This window comes from Podarcis filfolensis, assembly GCF_964270895.1.
Source record: "Podarcis filfolensis genome assembly, chromosome: 4".
NCBI lineage: Eukaryota > Metazoa > Chordata > Lepidosauria > Squamata > Lacertidae > Podarcis > Podarcis filfolensis.
Genome location: NC_139607.1, coordinates 87777131 through 87792027, shown reverse-complemented (window position 1 = coordinate 87792027; position 14897 = coordinate 87777131). Strand labels below are relative to the sequence as shown.

At 42.8% G+C, this 14897-nt stretch overlaps 1 protein-coding gene across 3 annotated transcripts in view; it reads left to right on the top strand.

Annotated features, from left to right (window-relative positions):
* HEPHL1 (hephaestin like 1) overlaps positions 1–8439 on the top strand; it is a 36992-nt gene extending 28553 nt beyond the window's left edge. For all 3 annotated transcript variants that reach the window (XM_083609584.1, XM_083609583.1, XM_083609582.1), the window contains 7 exons: positions 27–161; positions 1329–1435; positions 1971–2193; positions 4375–4514; positions 5782–5941; positions 6345–6416; positions 7425–8439. In XM_083609584.1, the coding sequence (XP_083465710.1) occupies positions 27–161; positions 1329–1435; positions 1971–2193; positions 4375–4514; positions 5782–5941; positions 6345–6416; positions 7425–7630 (1043 nt within the window). In that variant the 3' untranslated portion in view covers positions 7631–8439. The remainder of the gene's footprint in view (positions 1–26; positions 162–1328; positions 1436–1970; positions 2194–4374; positions 4515–5781; positions 5942–6344; positions 6417–7424) is intronic.
* The last annotated feature ends 6458 nt before the right edge of the window (positions 8440–14897 follow it).

Sequence of the window (14897 nt, the reverse complement as noted above, 5' to 3'; positions counted from 1 at the left end):
TTTTCAAAAAACAACAACCACCTTAGGGCCCTTGATCCATGCAGAAGTTGGCGACTCAATACTAATTGTGTTTAAGAACAAAGCCAGTCGTCCATATTCAGTATCAGCACATGGCGTGGAAGCAACAGCAGCTGGGAATAAAGCACGCACCACGATGCCAGGTGAATTACACTGCATGTTTCCAAGTCTTTAGGTTCTGTTAACAATGTGTTCCGTTTAGTATTTTAATGCACACTAAACTAGAATTAAAAGGGACGCGGGTGGCGCTGTGGGTTAAACCACAGAGCCTAGGACTTTCCGATCAGAAGGTTCGAATCCCCGTGATGGTGTGAGCTCCCGTTGCTCGGTCCCTGCTCCTGCCAACCTAGCAGTTTGAAAGCACGTCAAAGTGCAAGTAGATAAATAGGTACCGCTCCAGTGGGAAGGTAAATAGTGTTTCCGTGTGCTGCTCTGGTTCGCCAGAAGCGGCTTAGTCATGCTGGCCACATGACCCGAAAGCTGTCTGCGGACAAACGCCGGCTCCCTCGGCCTATAGAGCGAGATGAGCGCGCAACCCCAGAGTCGGTCACAACTGGACCTAATGGTCAGGGGTCCCTTTACCTTTACCTTTAAACTAGAATTAATCACAATAGGGAAATATGGAGATGTCTTGATGTTGACAAACCTATAGGTGTGGCCACATTTTTTAAAAATATCAAGTTAAGATGGTTGTATAATTAGTACAATCAACAGATTTTGGCCAGGGATTGCTTGCATTGCCCAAGACCATCACATTGCTGCTATGGTGTTTTACTGTGTTTACAGTCATACCTTGGGTTACAGATGCTTCAGGTTGTGTTTGTTCAGGTAACAGCTGTGCCGAAACCCGGAAGTACCGGAACAGGTTACTTCCAGGTTTCGGTGGTCACGCATGTGCAGAAGCCCTGAATCGCAACCCATGCATGCGCAGATGCGGCGCTGTGGGTTGTGAACGCTGCGGATTGCAAATGTGCCTCCCGCACGGATCACGTTCACAACCCGAGCGTCCACTGTAATTTTATTCTGAGTCTGAACAGTTCATTGTAAGATGCCTTAAGAGTCCCCTATATGTAGCAGGGAGGTGGGAAATAAATATTTCATTTTTTAAAAAAATCATTAGGGACTGGAAATACTTAATTTTGGTAGGGGTGGTGTTAACACCTTTTGAGTTTTGTACCATACCAGCTTGAGAAGCAAGCTACTGTCTTTAATGTTTTGGTTTCAAACCAAAGTACTGCGTGTCATCAGATTTCTGGATTTTGACAAACTGTTATTTATTCCTTTTTATAAACATACATGTATGTGGACAGGAGAAATAAGCACTTACCGATGGAACGTCCCAGAAAGGTCAGGACCTGGAGTCTCGGATCCCAACTGTATCACTTGGGTTTACTACTCAACAGTGCATTTTGTAAAGGTAAATGTAGCGAAGGTGTGCCCCCGCCCCCGCGCCCTGTGTGTCTTTTATGGGAGAACCCTTGAGAGGGGGGGATTATTTGCCTAAAATGTTAAATGAATACTATATTATCAAGCTCCATCTGTACAAAGCCAAATGTAGATCAGGGATGGGGAACAGGATTCGGCCTGGATACTGATCTCCCGCAATCTCCCCATGGACCGCTGTTCTAACACTTTGCTACACTATTATAGTTGTTATTCTGGCATGGCTCTTTGTTATCACAGTTGCTTTAGCAGCCTTTCATTTAAAAAGCTGGTTTTTGAACAAAATAACTGCATGCATCTATAAATTAATGATGATAATGATGATGATGATGATGATGATGATGATGATGATAATAATAATAATAATAATAATAATAATAATAATAATAATAATATATTGTTTATACTTCTCCCATCTGGCTGGGCGGCTCCCAATTGAATATTAAAAACACGATACAGTGTTTTTAACACAATGTTATTCCCTGTTTTCCATTTCTCTTTAATTCCAGGATATGTACAGTGGCTTGATTGGGCCGCTTATAATTTGCAGAAAAGGAGTCTTGAATGAAAAGGGTTTAAGAACAGACATTGACCGAGAATTTGCCCTTCTGTTCCTGGTCTTTGATGAAAACGGGTCCTGGTATTTGAATGAAAACATTGAGAAATATCTACAGGAGGATCCGAAGGCGTTCAACCACACTGATGACTTTGTGGAAGGGAACAATATGCATGGTATGTTGCTGCTGTTGTTGTTGTTGTTGTTTAGTCGTTTAGTCGTGTCCGATTCTTCGTGACCCCATGGACCAGAGCACGCCAGGCACTCCTGTCTTCCACTGCCTCCCGCAGTTTAGTCAAACTCATGTTTGTTGCTTCGAGAACACTCTCCAACCATCTCGTCCTCTGTTGTCCCCTTCTCCTTGTGCCCTCCATCTTTCCCAACATCAGGGTCTTTTCCAGGGAGTCTTCTCTTCTCATGAAGTGGCCAAAGTACTGGAGCCTCAGCTTCAAGATCTGTCCTTCCAGTGAGCACTCAGGGCTGATTTCCTTAAGAATGGAGGGGTTTGATCTTCTTGCAGTCCATGGGACTCTCAAGAGTCTCCTCCAGCACCACAATTCAAAAGCATCAATTCTTCGGCGATCAGCCTTCTTTATGGTCCAGCTCTCACTTCCATACATCCCTACCGGGAAAACCATAGCTTTAATTAAACGGACGTTTGTTGGCAAGGTGATGTCTCTGCTTTTTAAGATGCTGTCTAGGTTTGTCATCGCCCTTCTCCCAAGAAGCAGCCATCTTTTGATTTTGTGACTCCTGTCACCATCTGCAGTGATCATGGAGCCCAAGAAAGTAAAATCTCTCACTGCCTCCATTTCTTCCCCTTCTATTTGCCAGGAGGTGATGGGCCCGGTATGCTGTTGAGCATAGGATTATTATTTTAAAATAAGAAAAAATTTTTCCTTCCAGTAGCACCTTAAAGACCAACTAAGTTAGTTCTTGGTATGAGCTTTCGTGTGCATGCACACTTCTTCAGATACTGAAGAATACTTCAGATACTTCTTCAGATACTTCTTCAGATATCTGAAGAAGTGTGCATGCACACGAAAGCTCATACCAAGAACTAACTTAGTTGGTCTTTAAGGTGCTACTGGAAGGAAAAAAAAATTCTTGTTTTGACTATGGCAGACCAACACGGCTACCTATCTGTAACTGTTATTTTAAAATGTTACTTCGTGAAACATTCAGGTTTGCTACTGAACAGTTGCACAATGCGACATGCACTAAGCGGGAATAAATGCAGACATTCAAAGCGCTTCTCCGTTATAGTTCTGTTAGGACTGATGGGGCTGGAGGATAGGCAACACAAATGCTCCCTGCACTTAAGAAAGCATTGTGTCAAGAAGAGGACACCTCCTGAGGTACTTGCTTTCTGAGTGTGACAAGCTTTTCAAGCGGGAAAAACATTCAGTCAAGGACTGGCTGGTGAACAGGTAAATAAGAGAGGGGGTTTTCCTTGCAGGGCTTAGAAATGAAAACCTTAATACAAAGAATGCTTGGAAATAAAAAGCTTTAATCTAAAGCAGGAATGTCCATCTGGTTCATCATGACCTACTGGTTGATCAACATTTGTGGCTCCCTAAGGAAAGCTCAACAATTTTGTTCAATCCAATAGGTAGACACTGCCAGTTTTTTTTATAGTGGGAGTAGATCACAGTCTCTTGAAAGTTGGACATGCCTGGTCTAAAGAAATACTTCTTCAACAGTTGTTGCCTGCTTCCTGCTCCAGCGAAAGCTGATCTGGAGGGTTTGGAAATCCCCTGGAATGGCAAAGCATGTGGTTCAGAGAGTTGCCAGTAGGAGGGAGGAGACCAGAGGAAATCCACAAAGGCAAGGGATTCTCTGGATCCAAGCCAATCATTCTAGCAAGAGCAGAAGTTTTGAATAATGTACCATATTTTTCCGTGTATAAGACGACCCCTATTTTTTTTAACCCAAAATTAATAAAGTAGTTTAGCTTTCGGGGGGGAGGTCACTTCCACCAATGGCTCACCCGCCTGCCCGCCACTGCCGATTGCTTGCCACAGCCACTGCTCATTGCACACCTCGCCACAGCCACCAATCACCTGCCCAATTGCGGCAGCCACAGCCAATCGCCTGCAGGCCTTGCCACAGCCACCAATCACCCGCCCAAACACCGCTGCCAATCTCCTGTTTGCTGCTGCCATTAATCGCCCGTCCCCTCTCTGCATTCACTATCCGTGTATAAGACGACACCCAATTTTTGTCTAATTTTTTTTTTTAGCAAAAAGCATCGTCTTATACACAGAAAAATACGGTATATACCTGATTTTAATTTGCAGTGGAGCACACTGATAAACCTGCATGCTTCTGCAAACTTTGCAAATCTCTCCCTTCAGCAATCAATGGAAAGATCTATGACAATCTCCATGGGCTAACGATGAACAAAGGGGAAAACACCAACTGGTACCTGATTGGAATGGGAAATGAAATTGACCTTCATACTGTCCATTTCCATGGAGAGAGCTTTCTGTTCAAGGTTGGTATAAGCAAAATAGTACTATTTGCATTGTGACGAATAAGTTAAATAGAAAACATTAGCTTTCAGAGGGGGGATGTTATTGCAAACAAACCACGTCTGCATGCACATCCTATACCAGCAGGAAATTAGTACATCACAATTAGTAAAAAGAGGTAAAGCATTTTGGTCATGCTGCTACAATTAGCTACTTTTCCATAAGCACAAGGCACTTGGATTATATCCTATTAATGCCTGAAGAGTGATACATAAGTGGAGGTGTTTCTATAAGTAAATCCCTTTGGTGGATTAGAAGTTGTGCATGCATATATAAATATATATATATGGCTGTGGGTGTATATCTTCCACATAGATGAGAATTCATATCTCCAACCATTTACTTTGTGCTGCTGGCAAAACTGCAGACAAAAATATGCTAAAATGCAGCTGAATTTTCATGAGAACTTTAAAAATAAATAAATTGCAGACTGTTATGGAGATCTGGAAAACTGAATTTAAGAAAAAGTAAACAAAAATGGACATATTTGCCCATACTCAAATGAGGGGGAAGGGGAGCTTCTTCTTCTTTTCTTTCTTCTCAGAGTTTCAAAAAGCAAACAAAGCAGAGGGTATGATTCTGCCAAGCTAAGCACTTCAATGTCCTTTTTTAAAAAAAGGAAGGGGAGGTGGGGAGAGAAAGAGTGTTAAGCATGTGGTTCTCTTCCCCCACTGAAATAAGAGATTTCATAGTCACATACCAAAAAAAATTGTTTGCAATAATCACAGAGGATCCCCATATGGCTGTTTGTGCATGGTGACTGGGTGGCCAGAATACAGTGGTACCTCGGGTTACATACGCTTCAGGTTACAGACGCTTCAGGTTACAGACTCTGCTAACCCAGAAATATTACCTTGGGTTAAGAACTTTGCTTCAGGATGAGAACAGAAATCATGCTCCGGCAGCGTGGCAGCAGCAGGAGGCCCCATTAGCTAAAGTGGTGCTTCAGATTAAGAACAGTTTGAGGTTAAGAACGGACCTCCAGAACGAATTAAGTACTTAACCTGAGATACCACTGTATCCCATTTGGGCCACATTCCCAAAGAGCTGTATAAGAATGCCCTCTGATCATCTGATCAGCACAGTCACCTTTCAGACCGGAATGTTTCTAGTAATTTGGAATTTCTACAGCAGGAAATCCCAAAAGCTCATAAAAACAGAGGGTGAGCTACTTATACCACCTAGGGATAAGCTTTGAATTTACTCAATGCTCTCCTGTCTTTGACACAGAAGGATCACAATCACAGAGGAGATGTGTATGACCTCTTCCCTGGGACGTTTCAGACTGTTGAACTTGTAGCGTTCAATCCTGGGACATGGCTTCTGCACTGCCACGTTCACGATCACATCCATGCTGGGATGGAGACAACTTACACTATTGTTGAATCAGGTAAGGTTCCTTTGTAACATGGGTTTGGGTAGCTTATGCACCCAAGTAGTCATAGAACATGAGAAAAGCCTTGTTGAAAAGCGCACTTAGTCCAGCACCCTGATCTCACAGTGGCCAACCAGCTCTTCTTATTGTTGTTAACCCACACACGTGGGTCTCTAGAGTATTAAACCTAATTAATACATCCTCTTACCAATTCCCATCAGTAATCACAGGCTCCTGGTTTGGATAAAGGAACAAACTGTGGTTAATTGAGGACTCCAACATTGCTTTTATTTCCTTCGTTCGGATTAATATACCCTCTTACCAATTCGCGTCATTAATCGTAGGCTCCTGGTTAGGAAAAAGAAAGGAACTGTGGTTAATTGAGGACTCCAACATTGCTCTTATTTCCTTTGCTCAGATGATGTGGGACATGGAGTCACAACCACGAAATATGATACATTTACAGTCAATGGCAAGAAGACTGGAGAAGGTATGACTTTGGGCCACTTCACATTTCATGGAGCAAACCCAGGTTTGCCGCAAAAAGGACATTCAAGAGGCCAGACTAGGTTCCATAATGAGTGCGATGTTTAGAAGTAGACATTTGCCCCCACTTCTTGTTCATGCTTTCCATATTCAATTACACATTTAGGATGGGAGCACAGGACCCTGCTTTAGACTGAGAGCTCATCCACACTTTGGTTTGCTCCACTGCTTTCCCACGGGAAAGCATGTGGTTGAGCGCTGAATTGGAATAAGGCAACCGGGATTTTCGCAGATTGCCGTTTGTTCCGATTTAGCACTAAAGAGTGGGTTTTCCGTGGGAAAGCAGTGGGTCAAAGGCAAAACTGCTCAGACCCATGCTCTCTAGGCACAGGACAAGCGGAAGTGTGGGCTATCCCCAGGTCCAACCATTCCTCTATGTAGCTCAGTATTGGCTACACCAGGGTTTCCCAAACTTGGGTCTCCAACTGTTTGGGTTTTTGGGGACTACAACTCCCATAATCCCTGGCCACTGGTTCTGGTAGCTAGGGATGATGGGAATCGTAGTCCAACAACAGCTGGAGATCCAAGTTTGAGAAAGCCTGGTCTACACTAAGGTTGCCCATTCACGCTTTTAATTGTCCCATAATTTCAAGTCATGGATCCAGGTGGTAAACAGTGAGTTTTCCCAGGGAAGCCAAAGGAGCCCCCAAAAAACCCTTCTTGGACCCATGACTTGATATCACAGGACAAACAAAAGTGTGGATGGGCCCAGAATGACAGCAACCTTTCAGGGTTTCAGGAAGGACCTACCTGCTGAGCTTTGAACCTGGGACCTTCTACATGCAAGATCTACCCCTGAGCTACAGCCCTTCCCCAACTAAAAGGGGAAGATGTACAACTAAAAGCAAAATGTCTCAATCAGCCCACAGTGGGGTTTGTTTGTTTTTTATTTAGTTGACGTTTCCCTTCCAGGTGAAGGAGTACATTTCTCACAAATGCCTTTCTCTTTCAGCAGGTAAAGGCAGAGCAGGAATAGAATTCTTGGGGAAAACTCTGGCCCCAGGAGAAGCCAGCTCGGTGCTCAAAGCTCTTTTTATCACTGGACTTGTTCTGTTGGTAGCTCTCTTGATCCTTATTCTCACTGTTGCTTGCCAGAAGAAAAAGGCCCGTTATAGGGCCATAGGTCGCAAATGCAGTCTTCCAATGGAGTCCTTCTGATATGACTGAACATTGACTTTGTCAGGAATGTTGCTGCTGCCTTTTGAGGTGAGAGGAAACGGCGACACATATGGCCACTTCCAGACGACCAGTTTATTTATCGTTCTTCCCCATGTGTTCCCACAAAGTTCGCTGGGAGGTTAGCCCGTGTTAGCTAACCCTCCCATGTCCCTGGTTTTCAGGGAGGTTGTGCACACTTGCATGAAGCAAGTGTTATCCCACATTTTACAGTGCATTCCCCACCACTTTCCTAACTGCAAAAAGTCTAATTTGGGTGGGTATGGGGGAGAAGGTTTGTTGTTCAGGAACTCCAATCCGTTTTAATTTAATTTGCCGGTATGTGACTGAATCCCACCCCGAAATAGCGACAGTCCGGAAGCATCCATGTATGTTACACAGAGCGAAACTACAGCAGCTACTACTATAGTGCAATAATTCTGAGCAGTCTTGTAGTTGGGATAAAACTACGAGTGATTTGGGGAACTCCCTTCTTGCCACATAGAACTATTTCAAAGCAGGCCCCAGAACATCTTGGATTTGAGTTAGGTCTGAAAGGGATATGGATTGGACCATGTGGAGATACACACCTGAGCCAGAATCTAAATGAATTCTTCAAGCAAATAAAGGACACATATGGGAAATGAATCGACTTGGCTGTCTGTTCTGTTTTTATTTTATTGTTTAATATTAGCTTCATTTGTCTGGCTGCCCAGTAACTCATGTTCTCTAGAAAGCTCACAAAGATGAAAAGGACAAAATACAATCTTAACAATATAATGTAAAACAATCCATGCAAGTACTGCTATCAGCCCACTTTGTTGCTGTTGTTGTTTAGTCGTTTAGTCGTGTCCAACTCTTTGTGACACCATGGACCAGAGCACGCCAGGCACTCCTGTCTTCCACTGCCTCCCGCAGTTTAGTCAAACTTAGTGCTTAGTGCTTCGAGAACACTGTCCAACCATCTCGTCGTCTGTCCTCCCCTTCTCCTTGTGCCCTCCATCTTTCCCAACATCAGGGTCTTTTCCAGGGAGTCTTCTCTTCTCATGTGGTGGCCAAAGTATTGGAGCCTCAGCTTCAGGATCTGTCCTTCCAGTGAGCACTCAGGGCTGATTTCCTTTAGTCCATGAAGGGGACTAAACAACAACAACCTATGTGCAAATTCACTTATGTGAATGTAAAGAATTGTGCCCAAACTCTTTGGCTAATTAAACCATCTATGGCCTTTTAAACTTGGAGGGGGCAGGGATGTTGCTTTTGTTTGTTACTGTGTGCTATGTATTTTTGTGTTTTTATATTGTAAACTGCCCTGTGATCCTCAGATGGCAGGCCGTATATAAAAATAAAATAAATCGAGACATTCTGAGCAAATAAAAAGGTGTTCCTCTGGTGCCAAAAAGACCGCAAGAATTGTGCCAGATGGGCTCCTCCCACAACCAGGGTGCCACCACTGTGAAGGACCTCTCTCTAACAGCCAACAGCCTCATTTGGCAGCAGCCCTAGGATCAGGGCCCCTGATGAGGATTGTAAGGCTCAAGCAGGTAGGTATGGGAGAAGGCAATTGGTTCCAAGGAATTCGGGGCTTTATTGTTTTAAACCAGAACCTTAAGTTAGAAACTGACTGGGAGCAGTTGGTAAAGCAGTGGCATAATATGATCAAAATGCCCACTTCTAGTTAATAGTCTTGCCACCCTGTTCTGAACCAGGTACAGTTTCCAGATCATTTTTAAAGGGAACTCCTTGTACAGTGCATTGCAGTGGTCTAAGCTGCAGGCTAGATGCATAGAATGACTGTGGTCAACCTTACCTCCATCCAAGTATAGTGAAATATACTCAGAGTCGCAAAGTGATTTCATGCTCTTTATTCAGCTCATAGTGGTGAGGATGAATGAATGAAAGTCCCCTCAAAGTATCTGCTTTATATACATTATTTACACAATGGGCTGCACATGATTGGCTAATTCCGGAATTCTACTGTAAGCCAATCAGGTTGTGGATTCACTTCTATCTGGAGCATGATTGGGAGGTTCCTGCCAACCAATCATACTGCTGCATTGTTCTAGGACCAATCAGACTGCTGCATTCTGAATCCTATTGTTCTAGGACCAATCAGACTGCTGCCTTTTGGATCCTATTGTTCTAGGACCAATCAGACTGCTGCAGTTTGGATCCTATTCAGCTCAGTACATAACATATAGTCTCAGCTGGTGCATCAGCAAATGCTGATGAAATGTGCTTTGAGCCACAGAGGGCACTTGAACCACTAATGATGGTGCTGGATCAAGAGACAAACCCAGACACGATCCTTTAGGGTAGCAGTTCTCAACCTGTGGGTCCTCAGATGTTGTTGGACTACAGCTCCCATCATCCCTAGCTAGCAAGGCCAGAGCTCAGGGATGATGAGAGTTGTAGTCCAACAACATCTGGGGATCCACAGGTTGAGAACCGCTGTTTTAGGGGGAATGCACCCTCATCCAGAACTGGTGGGTGGGCAGTCCACCTACACAGTGCGGCTACATGCTGCTTGGATTGTCTCAGTTCGTTCCCCTTCATCCAGTCCATTGTTGCACCTACAGCCTTACCTGCCTCTGGCGAAATAAATGTCATCTGCATTGTAGTTGTGTCTCAGATCAAATATATGGATGGTGTCTCCTAGTGGTTTCATGTTGGTGTCAATGGAAAACTATCAAGGGCCAATCACAAGTTCACCAGCACCACTTTGGGGAATTTACCCCCGTACTGAGCTCCATATTTACTTTAGAGTAGCCTAGAGAGCTCAGTTGACTAGAGCTTGGCGCTGATAATGCCAAGGTTGCAAGTTCAATCCCTGTATGCGATGGCTGCATAGTCCTTCATTGCAGGGGGATTTGATCCTCAGGGTCCATTCCAACCTACAATTCTATGATTCTACTCAAGAATACATGGGTGGGTGTTTTTCCACGCTTATTTATTGTGTTAAGTGAAGTGAGGGATGAGAGTCAGTGTCTAGTAGACAATACGGTGTTGGACTTGGACCAGAAAGTTGTCCCTCTCATGCCAAAAAATGTAACATTTTTATATGTAACTCTGTATTTTTGTAATACATATTGTTTAAGTTGTCTATCGTTGCTTCAGTTTTTTTGTGCATCGCTTAGAGATATATTAAGCGGTACAGAAATTAAAGAATCAATAAAGTTCACTGGGTAGCCTCTTGGGAAAACTGTTTGCTGTCTTTTACTTCACCAAACTATTGTGAGTATAAAATGGGTTATCGCCATATAGGCTGTCTTGAGTTCCTCAGAGGAAGGGCAAACATACAAATGTGGCAAATGGTGTGCTTGCTTACTAAAGAAATTAGCTAATTTTATGGATGCAGCTACTGCTTATTATACAGTAATTTCTTGCTTCTGTCGTGCTTTTAATCTAAAATGGTCAGTTAAAACAATGGGCCAGCTCAGACCCAAGAGAACTGTGCTTAGTTCTGAAACCACAGATTGATCTGAACTGCAGTTAGCGCAAACCACAGTTCCCTGTATTTGGGTGTAACAAAGAACTGTGCTTTGTTCAAAAGCAGAATATAGATGCACAAGTGTGAAGGAGGCTAATACAGACTGATCCTTGAAAGGGCAAACCAAGGTCCGTCGTTGCAACACTGAACTGACCCAATAATGTCTTTTTGGCTTCTTAATAGTAGTGAAATGGTTCCATATAGAGACATTGTGACGGGCAACTAACAATAGTATTTTCAGGTTGCTGAAGGCGGTGTAAGAGCAGGATCTTGATCTTTGATGTGAACACTCATCCTAATATTACTAAACAAATTCCAAAATCCTGTTTCACCAGAAATGGCAGCTGGGCAAACAAAATTAGTTTGTACACCTAGGGCAATAATACTTTTCATCTCTCTTGAAAGCTGTTGTCTGTTGCCATACTTATCATGACAAGTAGAATCATTCAGTTCTGTTTCACTCCTCATGAGAACCTGTTGCAAAAGCCTTTTTCAAGGGGGTCAGTCTTAAACAGGGGTCAGCAAGGTTTATCTTGCCTGGGTCGGATCGGTCCCACAGAGGGATCCCCGGGTTGCAGGCATGCGTGATTGCGCGTGTCCACAATTTTCGGCGTCTGTGCATGCACAATTGCAATTTTCAGCATCTGCCTCTGCGCAGATGCGATTTTCAGTGCCGCAGAAGCGAGTCCCCGTGCTGTGCTGCGTGAGCGGGCAGCTCAATTCAGGGGTGGCTTGTGGGCCAGTCAAACAACCTCTGCCAGCCGCTTCCGGTCCATGGGCCTTAGGTTGCTGACCCCTGGTCTTAGACCTAAATGGCCCTTCTATTTTTCTATTCTGTGAAGCATTTTATCAGAGTGTGTAAAGGTAAAGAGACCCCTGACCATTAGGTCCAGTCGTGGCCGACTCTGGTGTTACGGCACTCATCTCGCTTTATTGGCCAAGGGAGCCGGCGTACAGTTTCCGGGTCATGTGGCCAGCATGACTAAGCCGCTTCTGGCGAACCAGAGCAGCACACAGAAACACCGTTTACCTTCCCACCAGAGTGGTACCTATTTATCTACTTGCACTTTGACGTGCTTTTGAACTGCTAGGTTGGCAGGAGCAGGGACCGAGCAACGGAAGTTCACCCCGTCACGGGGATTCAAACCGCTGACCTTCTGATCAGCAAGTCCTAGGCTCTGCGGTTTAACCCACAGCGCCACCCGAGTCCCCTTAATGGCCCTTCTATTTTTCTATTCTGTGAAGCATTTTGTTGGAGGGTGTACCTTTCTCCATTTACCCCAGTTTGTTGTAAATCAATAAAGTTAGTTCACTTTATTTGTGCTAGTTTTTTTGTGCTAGCTTTTTTACCACAAGCTACTGAATTAATCAGCAGGCCACTCAAAGCGTTATCAAAACTCTGGAGAGATGTGGATTGCTTTGGCTACTTCAAACCCATTTTCACAGATACACCCCAGCCACAATTAAGTACCAGACTTTGCACTGGCATATGGTTGTGCTATTTAGATATTATTATTTCTTTAACCAATCATTTCCTTGTATAGAGCGCTCTGCAAAAAGCTGAAAATTTGTTTGCTGTTCCGTTCCATCCAATTTAAGATAGCAGTGCAACTGAAAAACTTTGTTCAAGCTTCCGTTTTTCGTTTTTCTCTAACGAGGGCAATTCAGTACAGAGTTTCAGATTGCCAGTTTGCGTCTGGTATGGCTTCAGCACTGAAATGAAAGTAAACAATAATTAAAGACGGACTACATTTAAATCACAAATCACTAGTAAGTGGTCTTGAGATCGGTAAAATTCAAAGCAATGTTTTGTTCCATTACTGCTAGGACTGCATCAGATGGTGTGTGTGCTTTTACAGAACGGTTAAGTGCTTCTACAGATTTTAAAGCACTAAACAGCATAAATAAAACTGAATATGTTAAGCACTTTGGGGGGTGGGGTTGTGTAATTTATGTCGGAATGGAACTGTAAACGTAGTAGTAGTTTTAACAATGATCAGTGGTAGTCATCAGTGGATTTAAATTTTATGAATTCTCCCATGTTTTTCAAAAAATTATTTTTTTTTTATAAATAATATTTATTAAGAGTTTAAATATTACAAAAAAGAGAAACAAAAAACAAACAGCAAAAAAGTTAACAACATATACATTACAATATATATTTAAAAAAAGATAGAAAAAGAAAAAAAGTAAAAATAGAAAGAAAAATAACAATAAAAAGAGAAAAAATAAAACACACATCCAATATTCCATCTCTTTGTCTTTCATTTACTTGTTTCATCGACCTCCTCACACCTCCCTTTTTGTATTCTAATTTAATTATTTGTTTCAGCAAATTCTTTCTATCTTTCTCAATTTTTATTGGATAATTTATCTTAACAGTCTAGCCTATCAATTAACTCAACAAATCCTTTTCATCCTTCAGAATATTCTATCATTCAATTTACCTTAATTTATTTTAACATTATCTTACGATAAAATACCTTAAATCCTAGAACTTAATACTAATTTATACATGTCTCCTAATATCATTTCTGCTAAAGCCAAATAATTTAATTCCACCATTTTTCCTAATTCCCAAAATAGATTTTACCCTAATTCCCAAAATAAATTTTTAAAACTTTCTTCCAATCTTCATCCAACGTCCCTTCTTCCTGGTCTCGGGTTATGTCAGACCTTACTGTCTTTTCCATCTAGTCCATCAACCTGGTAGCCTTATGTCCGAGGCTCTTAAGTCTTTTCCATGTCCCTTCTGCAGTTCTTCTTCTTGTTTATACCAGCCCTTTGCCTTGTCTTTTGTTAGTCTCTTTCTTAATTTCTTTCCTTTCTCATTGAGGAGTAGGTCTCGGGGAAACTCCAACCCAAAAATATCTCCCTCTCCCCTCCTCAGATCAGCCCATTCCCCACAGTCCCATTCCCCACAGTCAACCGGGTAGTCCAGAAAATATTTAAATGCATGTTTCAAAGTCCCTCCAAAATTAAGGACCCCCACAACTCCAGACCCCCCCTGGCCCATTCCAGGTTCAATCTTCAAAAACAGAGGCTTGTGCTCCTGCAGGACCTCGGTTCTATCCATTTGTGTTGCTTGAGGTTCAACAGCAATCTCCTCCATTGTCTTCTGCATTTGCACTTGCCCTGTCAAAACAGGTTCCTGGGTTGGGTCCTGAGTGGATTCTATATAAGAATTCACTGTTTGTCCAAAATTTTGAATTGCAACAGTCATCAGATTCATCTTCTCATGCATCTGCTCCAGCAAAGTGTTTGTCTTGCAAAAAGCAAGCACCAAAACTTCTTCTATATCCATTTTTGTTCAAGGTCAGAGTCTGGTCTCACGATCCTAATCTTCACAGCTGTGAAATCCCCAGACCGACTCCAGCAACAATTTAACAAGCTCCCTCTAGAGGGAACAATTTCCATTTGTATCCATCTTTTGAAGGCAAGTCCAGCAAAAAAAAAGTTACTTTCATTTTTCAAATTTCGTTTCTTTTAAGTGCAAAAGGTAACTTTGGAATCAATTTGTTTCTCTTCTTTAACTATCTGTCGAAAAACATTCCATTCACAGTTGATGGGCTTCCCCAAAGGTTTCTGTCTCTGACACCCTGCTCCCAGGTTTGAGACGGTGGAAATTTATCTTTCTTTATCCTCTCTCCACAGGCTTAAACAATCCAAATTCCCCCTCTTTTCCCCTGCTTCCAAGAGGGGTTTTGATGGTTAAAAATGAGGGAAATTTAGATCTTTATATACAACTCTCCAGACTTTGGCTTGCACAATTTTTGCTTCAGT